The sequence below is a fragment of the Hemicordylus capensis genome, chromosome 16 (genome assembly GCF_027244095.1).
Source record: "Hemicordylus capensis ecotype Gifberg chromosome 16, rHemCap1.1.pri, whole genome shotgun sequence".
Taxonomy (NCBI): Eukaryota; Metazoa; Chordata; class Lepidosauria; order Squamata; family Cordylidae; genus Hemicordylus; species Hemicordylus capensis.
Window position 1 is genome coordinate 10109281 of NC_069672.1, and position 14330 is coordinate 10123610.

Consider the following 14330-nt stretch of genomic DNA (forward strand, 5'->3'; position numbering starts at 1 on the left):
TACTGCCTCAGCATATACTGATCTCAGCGTGGAGGTTCAACTTCTGGATCAGACTGAAGGCCCATCTAGTTGAGCATCCTGTTTCCAACAGTGGGCCTCCAGGAAGCTCACATGCAGGGCAGGAAGGCTACTGTGTTCCCTAGCTGTTTGTACCCAGCCCCTGGGATTCAGAGATATACTGCCTCTCAGCAGGGAGGTTCCATTTGGTCTCCGAGCTAATCCTGACAGAGAGGCTTCTCCTGTTTCGTGAGCTTGTCTAACCCCTCTGAAAGCCACCAGAAGGCCAACCACCATTAAAACATGTTAGGGGGAGCAGATTCCACAAGGTAAATTATGTGTCTTATATAGGGGCATTTTCTTTTCCCTGGTTTCCATCCAGCTCCTGCGACTCTGCTAAAGCTATGAATATTTATATACCTCTTTTCAAGCAAAGTTCTCCAAGTGGTTCTCACAGCAAATTATACAATAAAGAAATCAGATGGCTCCTTGTCCCCAAAGGACTCACAGTCTAAAAAGAAATATAAAGCAGACACCAGCAACAGCCATTGGAAGGATTTTGTGCTGGGGTTGGACAAGGTCAGTTGCTCTCCCTTGATAAATGTAAGAGAACCACGACTTTAAAAGGTGACTCTTTTAACTACGTATAACTCCTGTATTAGGAGTTATATTCTCTATGATGACTCCTATATTAAGGCTGGAAAACCCAAGTGAGCCTAATGCCTCATCTAGCTAGTCTAATCCCAAGAGCCTAGGGAAATCACAAGTCCCCATGCTTCAGAATGATTGTGTCTGCTCCTGATCAAAAGCTGCTATGCAATCAAACAATCAATCAATCGATTAATAAATAACTACTGGTCCGATGGTCACACATCTCTGACCTGCTCCTCCCTCTACCAGTGCCTCATTAATACCTAAACATGCTTTGTTGTGTTACATGGCAGATACAGGGGCAACAAAAAGCTACAGGAGCAGAACTCTGCCTGGCCTGCTGCCCACACTAAGCCTCCGCGCGAGCTCGCGTTTGTCTTTTCAGCTGCCCTTGTGGAACTGTCTTAATCATTCCACTGTAAAAAATAAAAACCGTGACATTGAACTCTAACTGTTGACCCGTCATGAGATTGTGGACGCCGACTTTGCACCCTGTAAACATGGGGCCAAGGTCACGCTCTAGCCACGCCGATGCCCATGCGCAAGGGCGCATGAGCAGTCCTGTGCAATCCCATTTTCGGTGGCGGCGTTCTGCAGGTGGATCGCTGCCTTGTGAGTTAGCAGAGAACGGGGAACACCTAAGATGCAAGCCGCACTGATCAATGCCGGGTTTTAACAAAACGAGTGAAAACAATTTTTCCCCCATTGCTCGGCCCCCACCCCCCCACCGAGAAACTGGACATTAAAGGAATTGCCCGCATGCCAAATAACAGCTACTCCTCTCTTACCGCACCCTGCCCCACAGGGAGGGACAAACCTCCCCATCCCAGCCCCATAACTACTCACCTTACCACATATGTCATGGACAGATACATGGACAAAGATGGATGCCTCCTCCATGCCTTCCAAATACACGTGCCGATAACCTGAAAGACAGAGCAGAGCAGAGCAGAGGGGAGTGAAAGATCGGCACAGATTTCCTAGAGTGGGACTCGTAGGACCACAGAATTGGAAGGTGCCTGAAGACCAGCTAGTCTACTTTCACACAACAGCACCTTCACACTGTCTCCTTCCTCCCCAAATCCAGCCATGGGTGTCAGGGGAGGGGGGAGCGAGAAGGGAGAGTTGCCCCCACACTGAGCCAGTTCCCATTGAATTCAGCGGGGCATACTCCCAGATAAAAGGTATAGAACCACTGCCTTTGCCCCTGCCCCGGGAGAGAGTCCTGCAAACGCCCATGCTCCCAGCCAGCAGCAAGTCAGGGCATCTGCACACTGAGGGAAGAATGAGAGTTGGAGGCAAGCTGAGATCCAGCAGGGTCTACCCTGGTTTGCATTTGAATGGGAGACTAGAAATGTGAGCACTGGGGGATATTCCCCTTCGGGGATGGGGCTGCTCAGGGATGCTTGCAGGCAGAAGGTTCCAGGTTCCCTCCCTGGCAGCGTCTCCAAGATAGAGCTGAGAGAGACTCCTGCCTGCAACCCCGGAGAAGCTGCTGCCAGCCTGGGGAGACACTACTGAGCTAGGTGGACCAAGGGTCTGACTCGGTAGAAATCAGTTCACTATGGCCCTATGTCAGGAAGCCTGGAGGAAAAGAGGCAGCGAAACTGCCAAGGCCAGTGAAGATGAGGAAAGGCCTCCGGGGTTGAGGGGAGAGCAGGAACAGGAGACGCATCCCCTGGGGATGGGGCCGTAGCTCAGTGGTAGAGCATCTGCTTTCTGTGCAGAAGGGTCTCTGGTTCAAGCCTCGGCAGTGTCTTCCAGTAGGGCTGGGAAAGACTCCTGCCTGGAACTCTGGAGTGCCGCTGCCAATCCGTGCAGACAGTCCTGAGCTAGCTGGACCGTGGTCTGACTCAGTAGGCGGCAGCTTCCCATCCTAATGCTGTCGGAAGCAAAAAACCCTCCAGGTGATGCATGCGAGCAGTCCTGACACAGCCAGAAGAACCAGAATTAACAAGGTCGGTCTCAGAGCCTCCCAGGTTTTCACTTCCGCTCCTTCTCTCCCATCTGCCTAGGAAACGGGCCCATTTGCCATGTTCAGAGGCAGCTGCCTCTGCCTCCTTATCAAAGGCCTCTCTTCCTCCCCCATTATTGCAGCTGTCAATCCCAGAATTCCTAATTGATCCGCTGCTCCCCTGGGAGCCATTCTTGATGTCATAATCAGAGAACGCTCTTTCTTCCTTTTTTTTTCAAAAAGCCAGATGGGTTCTTTCCTTCTCTTGAAGAACTTTCTCCTTTGCCAAGTTTCCTCCACTTTGAAAGAAGAGGAGGAGGAGCGGGAGGGGGGGATAAAACAACAAAAAATTGGGAGCTTTTATCTGAATTGCAGGAGGTGGGAGAGAGAGAGAGAGAGAGAGAGAGAGAGAGAGAGAGAGAGAGAGAGAGAGAGAGAGAGAGAGAGAAGGGAAATGGGCAGAGGCAGTAATGGGGGAAGAATGTGTTAAAAGGCTGCTGCATTTTGGAGATTTTCAGCTGCCAGCCTGCTTTAACATTATGGGCTGTAATTGCAGGCACTGGTGTGCTGCCAGCAAAAATGAGACCAAAAAGGACTTTGGTTCCTTTCAAGAGCAGCTTTGAAGTGGACCCCATTGATGCTGAAATCCCTCCTCTCATGCAGGGGCCTGTGCAAAACGGGGAGCAGTTTTGTCCATCTCTAAAGGGGGGCAGATGTAGCCAAAAATCACGACGAGCATTTGTCCCTGGAGATGGTACCCATCGCCAAAATGTGTGGCCGTGGGCCAGGGACTATATGAAACAGGAGCTCCGCGGAGCACCTCAGCCACAGGAAAAAGAAAGCAGCCGAAATCCCCCTTGCTAACTGGGCAAGGAGGCACCTTTTCAAAGTGGTGGTTCTCTTTATTGAGCAGGGGGAGAGCAACTGGCCCTCTCCGTCCCCAGAACAGCATCCCTCCAGTGGCTGTTGCTGGGGTCTCTCTTATGTTGCTTTGTTAACTGTGAGCCCTTTGGGGACAGGGAGCCATCTCATTAATTAATTAGTTAATTCTCTATGTAAACCCCTTTGGAAACCTTTGTTGAAAAGCGGTATATAAACACTACTAGTAGTAGTAGTAGCAGCAGAAGCTTCCTCTTACCTGGCATCATGCTCGTAAACGATATCGTCCTCTGCCCAATGAAGTCCCTCCCGATGGGATCATGATCCCACACCAGGAACCGGACAAGCGTGATTTCCGGCATGCATACAGAGAACACCAGGGTTTCTTCCCACATGGGGTTGAAGCCTGCAAGGCAGAGAGGTGGGGTTTTGGTGGGACTCGGAGAGTAGAATGGATCTTCAAGGAGAGACAGGGAACAGTAGCCTATGGATAGCATTGTTCTCTCTGCAATGTTACAAGAGCTGGGAGTTTTCCTCTGCCCAGATCTTAGCCCCGGGGCTGTGAAACCTCCTCACTGTTGAACTAGGAAAGGTGCAGAAGAAGGCAACCAAGATGATCAGGTGTCTGGACCACCTTCCTTATGAGGCAAGGCTTGAGCATCTGGGGCCTTTTAGTTCGAAAAAGAGGCTACTACGGGGAGACACGATAGAGGGTTCTAAAATTATGCATGGAGACATTTAAAAAATGCTCCCTCTCTCACAACACTAGAACCAGGGGACAGCCCATGAAACGGAAAGCCAGGAAATTTAGGACCGACAAAAGGAAGTACTTTTTCACACAGTGCATAATTAATCTATGGAATTGCCGGCCATGGGATGTGGTGATAGCCACTAGCTTGGATGGCTTTAGAAGGGGCTTGGACAAATTCATGGAGGACAGGTATATCCATGGCTACTAGTCTGGTGTCTACAGGCCACCTCCAGCCACAAAGGAAAGATGCCTCTTAAATACCCGTTGCAGGGGAGCAATAGAAGCAGAGAGGGCCTGCCCTCAGCTCTTCCCCATGGGCTTCTCAGAGGCATCTGGTGGGCCACTGTGTGAAACAGGATGCTGGACTAGATGGACCTTGGACCTGATCCAAGATGCCTGTCCTTATGTTCTTATAACTTCAGCCCTCCTGCAGATATTGGTCTATAATTCCCATCATCTTGACCTATTGGCCGCTGTGGCTGGGGATGCTGGGAGTTATAGTCTAAAACAGGCGGAGGGTCAAAGTTGTATAGCACTTCAGGATTACTTTGGTCTTGTGTGCTGCGTGTAGCAGAAGCAGCAACCACACAGGAGAGGCCAACGGGAGGGGGAAAGCTGTACCGTTGTCATCGACGACTCTCGTCTGTTCTTTGCAGCAGTCCATGGGCAAGCCAATCACCTCCACTTCCACAAATGGGTCGATGATCTGCAAAAGACCATCACACACTGGGATGAAATGGACAATTCCAGCCAACAATTCCACCGTAAACAGTATTTACATTTTAGGACAACCACCACGGAGGCCATAGTGATCTGTACATCATTTAGTTCGGTTAGATGCGAATGATTTTGAATTGCATGCACATTTTCATTGCTACCCTCCAGGTTGGGACAAGGGTGTTTAGCGACCTGACAAAGGATAAGATCAGTAATTTTGCAGGGTTTTGTCTTGCTCAGTTGGCAAACTGCTTGGATCTATGTGCTTTGAACGGGGCAATAGATAAGGATCAGCTGGAAGAGTTAACCTTGGGGAAAACATCAACAATTGATTAGATCCTAGTGTCCCAAAACGTACTAAATGATGTGGACACTTGAATGTAGATTGCCGTTTAGGTAATCTACATTCAAGTGTCCACATCAGTTAGTACGTTTAGGTAGTGATCACCTCCGGGTGATTTTCTCTCTGAATTCCTTGGATTGCCACCATCAGCAACTAGTGTGCTGCATAATTCGGATTTCAGGATAGTTAGATTAAAATGAACAGAACAGCTGAACTTCACGATGGGTGCAGTCCTTAAGTTGGATCGGATGAAAGAACTGCGATCAAGCTCTCTATCTGATGATGTGGTCAATTCTAAAATTTCCGATTATAATTCCATGAGACAGATCTTGCAGTTTGATTTGTTGGTTCAGAAAAGTACTGGTGTATCAAGGAAACAGAAATCTAGGAGATATAAAGATTGGTTTGACCAGTAGGGGTGTGCACAAATGGATCACTGCAAACAGGTTTGCCTCGAACCAGGCCCGGTTCGGAGGTTTGATTGAGGATTGAACTGGGGGTGGTGTGGTCTGGGACCAAACAAGGCACAGTTTGGGCAAACCGGTTTGCAACGGCAAGGAGTGGTGGAGTGGGGGGGCGGTGGAAAAGGTAATAGGCTACTTACCTGGCTGGCACAGCTGCCAAACATTCTCCCGGCATGGCCCCAAGTGGGCTCCTCCCTCCTTTACCAAGCTACTGAGCCGTGGCTTGGTAAAGGAGGGAGGAGTATGCTTGAGGTTGTGCCAAGAGGGTGAGCAGTGGTGCCAGCAGCTTCACAGGCTGGGTAAGGCACTTATTATGTCTCTGCCTAAACACCTCTTACCTTTAGGAGAGTCCCGCACCCCTGTACCTGTAAAGGGAAATCCTCGCCGGATTCCCCTTTACAAGTATATTGGCCGCCCGAGCCGCCAAACTGGTTCGATCAAATGGATTGGACCGGCCAGTTGGTTCGACCGAACTGGTTCAGAGCAACACGGTTTGGTTCGAATTGATATGAATTCTAACCAAACCTCTGATTCTTACAAACGATACAGGTCAAATCCAGGGTTAGTCTTGACTGAGGAGATAGTGTTGGCGAAGAAGCAATATAAAGCCTTAGGGATAAAAATACGAATGCACTGAAAGACTCTTGGCAGCTAATAACTGACTCCGTAAAGAGTAGGGATCATGTCACCTTCTGGTGTATAACCACAGAGCGTCCTAATAAGGGCATGGATAGAGCGGATTATTATATCCTGGTAGAGACATGGGATGAGCACTTTAAGAACCTTCATGGAAGCCAGGCTGAGAATGCAGAGTCGTTAGACTTGGGTAATTTGATTACACCTGACTGGCCAGCAGTTTCCATTGAAGAGGTTGAGAGACTTATTATTCAATTGAAACCGGGCAAGGCCCCGGGTTGTGATGGCATACCTGCTGAGCTAATAAAGGCAAATGCTGACTGCTGGGCCCCTCGGACTGGCATCCTTTTTAATATACATAGATAAAACAGCGGATATAACAAGTGATTGGGGTCTTGCCATAATGATCCCTATCTCAAAAAAAAATGGGGAAAGGGGGCGAACCGGGCAATTACAGGCCAATAGGTTTGCAAAGTATTATTAGCAAACTTCATGCAAGACACCTGCAGTGGAAGTTGAAAGACTGTTTTGGAACAAGAACCCATTTTTGCAGAAGAGCAGGCTGGCTTTAGAGCCAGCTGCTCTGTGTCAGATCAAAGTTTAGTACTCCAGCACCTTGCAGAAAAATACGGCAGCAAACCCAGCTCATCATTATATGCTGCCTTTATTGATTTTACATTCCCCCATGGATGCTATCTCATGAGGTTTGTTATGGTCAAAGCTTCGGGCAACCTTGATTGATAAGCGTTTATTACTCTTGATTACATAGTAATACTTCCCTCCGTGTGAGATGTAATCCGAGTGGTGACCTTTCAGATTCAGTTTCTACCGGTATCGGTGTTAAACAGGGATGTGTTCTAGTCTCCCTGTTATTTAGTTTTTATATTAATTCACTTGTCAGGTATTTGAACAGGGCAACATGCACCCTCTAAGCTAGGCGGAAGAGAGGTAGGTCTGTTCTCCTTTTTGCAGACGACACAGTCATCTTCTCTTCATCGCCCATTGGTCTTAAGAGAACACTGAAAGTGCTTGTCCAGTTTTGCGCAGAAGACCATTTACTAACAAATTATCAGAAAACCAAAGTAATGGTACTTGTTAAGAGTCTCAAACTATACAACTGGAAAAATTAATGGCAATACGATTGAACAGGTTAAGTGCTTTAAGTATTTGGGGGTGGCAGAAAAATGCTGATTTGGACTATATAATGCAAACAACGCAGCAAAGTACTGCTACAATTCTGAGATTTTACCAGTTGGGGGGGGGGCATTTTGTGCCGATATCCATTAAGCTGTTTCAGGCTAAATCAATGGCTCGGCTGCTTTGGAGCTGAATTGGAAGCTATTCAAACTAAACATTTAAGAGCAAGGGAAGGAAATCACTGCATTCTGGCTTTTTTTTTAATTGAAAGGGGGGAAAGTGCCCGTGAAACTGTTTATCAGAGGTCTGAACAGTGTCCTCAAGACCAAGGGGAGAAATCTGAAGTGAGTGTCCGAGAAATTCTATCTCGGAAGGTGATTTTTGTGCGAGCTGTTCCTGTGCTTTAGGATAAAGCAACTGGGATAAAGTTTACGTTCCCGAGTGGCACACTCCTCTCTCCCTCAGTAGGGGTGTGACGAATACCATGTCTAAGCCTGGTCAGTGGCTTTAGATCAGTCTTCAGCTGGTGGCAGCCTACCTGGAAGGAATGGAATGCTCCTAGGCTTGGGATCAGAGCAATCTCTCTACTGAGGGTAGATCCCAGGAAAGCATAGAGCAGGGGTTCTCAGCGTGTGGGTCCCCAGATGTAATTGGACTTCAACTCCCATAATTCCCAACCAAAGGACAGTGGGGCTGTGGATTATGGGAGCTGAAGTCCAATAACATTTGGGGGCCCAACATTGAGAAACCCTGGCATAGAGCAACCCTTGTTTCGTCACAAGGGGTCACAACTGGCATGGTTGGAGGGCAGAGAGAAAAAGATACCCCATCGTCTGCGCAGGTGCCGCTGTGGTTCCAGGGAAGGAGAAAATGTGGGGCATATGTAACTTCCCTGCACATTTTACAGCACAACATGCAGTAAATTGATCTTACCGGCTTTAACAGGTTTGCTGGGAAGATCTATGGAATTTGATGAAACATATGTTCCATAAAATACATATACATATGTTGCATAAAATTCATATAGGATGTATTTGTTACCTCCTGTATTGCCAAATTTTGCACTGTGTGTAACATTCACCAAGGAATGGTTAAGACTCCCTCAGCTGGTAAGGGAATGATGTGCACCTTACTAGGCAAACTCTAAATGGGGTTAATGTGATAGATTGATTATACTGACTGCAGGCTGTAATGAACTGTAATTGCTGTTAATTGTATCTGGCCAAGTACCATGATAAAGATCTATCTATTTGTCTAGGAACATAGGAAGCTGCCTTCTACTGAGTCAGACCATTGGTCTATCTAGCTCAGTATTTTCTTCACAGACTGGCAGCGGCTTCTCCAAGGTTGCAGGCAGGAGTCTCACCCAGCTTGTTGGTTCAATAAAAAAAATCTTGTCCTATTAAAAAAAAAATTAAAAAATCTTGTCCTATCTTGGAGAAGCCAGGGAGGGAACTTGGAACCTTCTTCACGCAAAGCAGATGCTCTACCACTGAGCAACGGCCCCGGGTAAAATATGTGCAAGATCCAGAAGTGAGCATGGTGCGCATATTTCGCACTCGGGCCTCCTGTAACCAAGTCGCCAAAGTCAAGTGAGATGCAGTCCAGAGTGGACACTTGTCATGGGCAGCTAACAGCATTTGGAGGGGAGGGGGGGACACCCACAAAGCAAGCCCCTCCCTGCCCCCAAACAAAAACGACGAAGGCACAATAAGGTGTGGGAGGTGGCAGGGCCAGACAGAGCCTAGGAGGTGATTCTAAAAAAGCAGCCCCATCCATCTTGGCTGACAATCTCGGCAGCTTTATGTGGGCATTTAGAAAAAATACAAAAACCAACACAGCGAGATTCCGGGTCTCTCCTTGGCCCCCGTTCGGAGGTGTTTTGCTTTCCAGAGAGGTGTCCTGAATAGGGCCCTGTCACAGTGATTGAACGACTTGGCATCGCTCCGCCGTCTTCCCCCAAGGCACCCTGTGGACAATCACACAAGCTCGGCTCTTTCGGCACAAAGAGAAAAGGCTGGAGCACCTGCTAGGTTGCGGGGGAACGAGGCACGTTGCGTAATCCGGGCCAAAGGGAGGCTGCGGGATCGTCCCCCGGCCGTCAGAAGCGGCGGTAGAGATCAGCCTTGCGGGCATTCTGAAAGGCCTGCGGGCAAGCCAACTTTTGTGGTAGTTCAGATGGCCCGCCCACCGCGTTGGGGTGGAGAGCTGGTCTTGTGGTGGCGCCCATGAATGGTCCTTTTGGTACAGCAGGGTTTGCCTTGGTTTGCATTTGGATGGGTGACTACATGCAAGTAGGAGAGGAGAGCTGGGCTCGTGGGAGCCAGCATGGCTTGTCCCCTTAGCTCAGCAGGGTCCACCCTGGTTGCATATGAATGGGAGACTAGAAGTGTGAGCACTGGAAGATATTCCCCTCAGGGGATGGAGCCGCTCTGAGAAGAGAAAGAAGGTTCCAAGTTCCCTCCCTGGCAGCATCTCTGTGGCTGGGCTGAGAGAGACTCCTGCCTGCAACCTTGGAGAAGCCACTGCCAGTCTGTGAAGACAATACTGAGCTGGATGGATTGATGGTCTGACTCATTATATGGCAGCTTCCTATGTTCCTAAGTTCTGTGAGATATTCCTCTTAGGGGATGGCACCGTAGCTCATTGGGAGAACATTTGATGCATGCAGAAGGCCCTGAGTTCAATCCTTGGCAGCATCTCCAGGTAGGGCTGGGAAAGACTCCTGCTTATAGTCTTGGCGAGCTGCTGCCAGTCAGTGTAGACAGTCTACAGTATTTCTAGCCAATGAGCCAGGCCCACACATCTTGGCCATAAGTACCATCTCAGGGTACAAATGATTTTTTGGCAACATTTACTCCCCAAGAGATGGGTGTTAGACTATAGCATTCCCACACTCATAGCTTTCTCTGTGTTATTGTCCCTTCTTTCTCCCTACCCTCAAACGATTCAAGTAAAAATTACAGCCATTTTTGCACAGGGAAAGGGGTCAGGGTCAGGTTTAGGGCAAGAATGAATACATGGTTGTATTTTCTCCATGGAGTAATCTCTGGAGAACATTCCTGCCAATTTCCATTTCTGTGCCTCTGACAACACTGATAAAATTGTATAGTCATTTTTTGTATTTTAAAAACTTTTTAAACCCCACTGCAAATTTGGCCACTGGAACACAGGAAGCTGCCTTACACTGAGTCAGACACTTGGTCCATCTAGCTCAGTACTGTCTACACAGACTGGCAGCAGCTCCTCCAAGGTTGCAGGCAGGAATCTCTCTCAGCCCTATCTAGAGATGCCAGGGAGGGAACTTGGAACCTTCTGCATGCAAGGATGCAGATGCTCTTGCACTGGGCTATGGGCCCATCCCCTAAGGAGAATATCTTACAGCACTTACACGTGTATTTTTCACACAACACATAATCAACTTGTGGAATTCTCTGCTACAAGATGTGGTGACAGCCAAAAACCTGGATGGCTTTAAGAGGGATTTGGATAACTTCATGGAGGAGAGGTCTATCAGCGGCTACTAGTCGGAGGGCTAAAGGCCACCTCCAGCCTCCAAGGCAGGATGCCTCTGAATAACAATTTCAGGGGAGCAACAGCAGGAGAGAGGGCATGCCCTCAACTCCTGCCTGTGGCTCCCAGTGGCATCTGGTGGGCCACTGTGTGAAACAGGATGCTGCACTAGATGGGCTTCCTTGGGTTTGATCCAGCGGGGCTGTTCTTATGTAGTCCCCCATTCAAATGCAAACCAGGGCAGACTCTGCTTAGCAACGGAGACAATTCATGCTTGCTACCACCAGACCAGCTCTCCACTGCAGCCCGATGGTCCGGATCATGAAAGCACGATAACCCACCGAAAGTCTTTCAATGCTCTCGCCTCTTTTCCATCTCCAGGGGGTAGACCCTGTCAAAAATCACAAGAGCATTCTCCCCACCCCCCCAGACGGTACCAAGCACCCCAGCTGGCTCATGCTTTCTTCGGATCTGCTGTGCAAAGCAGCCGGGCAGCCGTGGAAACTGAAGGGAGTGAATGATCGCAGAAGGGGAAACAGGAGCCCCTCTTTATTCATGGGGGTTCCGTTCTGGCCTATTGCCACGGATACCGAAACCGTGAATAAAGAGACCTTAACCCTATTGGGGGTGTGGGGGTGTTTCCTAAGCACACTGGAGGGTGCTAAAGAGTGTCAGAAAAAAGGGGGGAGAACAGAAATAAGCACAGTATCGTACCCTCAGTGTTCCCTCTAACAGATGTTGTCGACTGCACCTCCCAGAATCCTCAGCTGCAATGGCTTTTGCTTGGGGGTTATGGGAGTTGTAGTCCACTACATCTGGGAATCCCTGTTCGAGGGAGCACTGCTTCCTCTCCAGCGATGTCCCCCAAACCCTCCAATTACAGTGTTGGGATTTCGGTGATCTCCGGTTTGGGGGACCTCACTGGAGGTGCCTTGCTCCCCATCTCCCCAAATCCTCCAGTTTCTGCCTGTTTGGAGTTTTTTGGTGGGGGATCGGAGGAAAGAGCCACAGAATGGCCCCGCGACACAAAACGGAGGCCGTGAAATGACGCCAGAAGCTATTTCCGGCCACTTGGGAAGGGCGGCGAGGCAAAAATGGCCTTATTTCCACCCCACGATTAAAGGACTCTTATGACCTGACCACAGATACGCAAAACTGTAGCTGGAGCGCCCTCGGGTAACGAGGGTCTCCTGTACTGAGTAGCAGCTCTGCACAGGTGGCTGTAGCTTTTGGATATATGACGGCGATTGCTTCGGGCCTCCTGAGGTCTCTCGGAGCACGTATCAGCTGCTCCGTGAATCAGGTCTCGCGGCTTCTCTCTCCAGCAACATACCTCCCCTCTGTCTCCAAGCATGGAGTCTCGGGGCTTCGGTAGCTGCTGTCCGCTGATTATCCTCAACACCAGCTGCTTCTTCATCTGGCTGAACAGCGGGTCTTCCGCGTTTGGGTTGAAGACACCTTCGGAAGAGAGCACAGGATGTGTATGAATGCGGGACAGTCCGGGAGAAGCACAACACAGAACACAGAGACAAATTCAAGGAAGAGTTGAGTCATTCCACACCCACAACCCCAAAGAAAAACAGCTCTCTTGGGTACACAATGCCTTTTTAAAAAAATCACGATTATCATTATTGTTTCATTCGTTTTTCGTTCGCAATGATGCATGTATTCACTTCCACCGATCAGCAAAACAACAATATAACAGAAAATCAAAATACTTCCATCACAATGAATCTTTCTGAATTGATTATAGTATACCAACTGTGGCATTCACAGTACGCCATAATACATCAACATTACTTTTTCTGGTAGTAAAGCTCTACTTCATTAAATACATCCTTCAAGTGGATCAGTCACTCAATACGTCAGCCTCTCTGTCCAACACATATGATCTACTTTCTGTTCCTTTGCCAAAAATCCATAATCACATCTAAGACTTCAGTGTCCTTTATCTTTCCTCCCTTGCATGGTGTAGGCAACTTTATTTATTTTATTTATTTATTTGATTTCTATACTGCCCTTCCAAAAATGGCTCTCCATCTCCTCCTTGGCACTCCAGCTGTTGTGGACTACAAATCCCAGCATCCCCTGGAGTAAGGCCTCAGAGGACTGAAAGAGGGAACCTGGAGCAGGGCCCATATACCTTACTCCCTGTGCCACAGGGAAAGCTCTCCAGCAGGGGGAGCTATTGGCGCGGTCTTTGCTGCACTGCAGCGCCACCAAGATAATGGCCAGAGAGGGTACTGCAACTCATCAGCCCAGCCAGATCAGCTGATCTGGGGAGCCAATAGGCATGTGGCCGGTCATATATGACTGTTGCTTCAGGATTGGTTTCTCAGTCTGAGCAATCTGTGGACAGAATAATCAAATATGCTCCTGTGTTTTGAAGCCTGATCTTGATTACACACTTACCTCCAGTCTCATCCAAACTCTGATTCTGAGGAGTGAGACAAAATGGCCACCACTTTTTTAGATAACAGCAGACTGGGGCAATTTTGGGGATTTGGGGGAGGATGGTGAAATGTTGGGTGGGGTGGGAAAACTCACCGTTCACACAGCACTTTGGTCAATGGCCACATTTTCTTTTACCCCAATGCCCCTGAGACCATTACACAATGATGTAGCACCACTCGGACACGCGTCCAAGTTAATGGCCGCTTAAGCCAGTGACCACCAGAAGGAGAAGTGCACAACGGGTGAATTCTGCCTTCCCCAAATTTCAGCCCGTCTTCAAACACATCCACTCCAATTCCAAGCCCAACATTCTCAGCTGATGCCTAAGGAGATGCTGCCTGCCTGTGATGTAGCTGCCAGTTCAGAAGTGCAGGCACCCTCCATAACAGCCTCCGGGGCCATGCCCACCTCAACAGCCAGAGAAGCCGAGAAGTAACAGCCCTGCAGTTTCCACTACGCCTCTCCTGCCTGTGCATTTTGAAATGTCTTTCTCTCTTGTCATGAGGGCCAGAAACTTATTTTACAAGGGAAGAAAAACCTCACAAAAGCCAGTTTCTCCACAGATGCATGCCCAGCCTGTTGACCTACAATCTTGTTTTCCAGGGGGGGAAGGGGGAAGAAACAAAGAAAATGGTCTCGTTTGGCAGTTAAACTGAAGGGATCGGGGATAAGAAGGAGCATACATCTCCTCAGTTGTTAAAAAAACAGCAGGGAGGACAGGAGGCTTATCAGCAGAAGGCGGCGACAACAACAAAATTTAATTTAATCAGAGTCCAGGGGCGCAGAGCCATCAAGACAATGAGGCCGGGCTTGAAGTGCCTGAAAAAAAGACAA

The 14330-nt window shown here is 48.7% G+C and overlaps 1 protein-coding gene across 2 annotated transcripts in view; it reads right to left on the bottom strand.

Annotated features, from left to right (window-relative positions):
- PLCH2 (phospholipase C eta 2) overlaps positions 1–14330 on the bottom strand; it is a 310229-nt gene that overhangs the window by 26143 nt on the left and 269756 nt on the right. For both annotated transcript variants that reach the window (XM_053280835.1, XM_053280834.1), the window contains 4 exons: positions 12376–12500; positions 4854–4938; positions 3741–3887; positions 1495–1574 (listed from right to left, as the gene is read on the bottom strand). In XM_053280835.1, coding sequence (XP_053136810.1) covers positions 1495–1574; positions 3741–3887; positions 4854–4938; positions 12376–12500 — 437 coding nt within the window. The remainder of the gene's footprint in view (positions 1–1494; positions 1575–3740; positions 3888–4853; positions 4939–12375; positions 12501–14330) is intronic.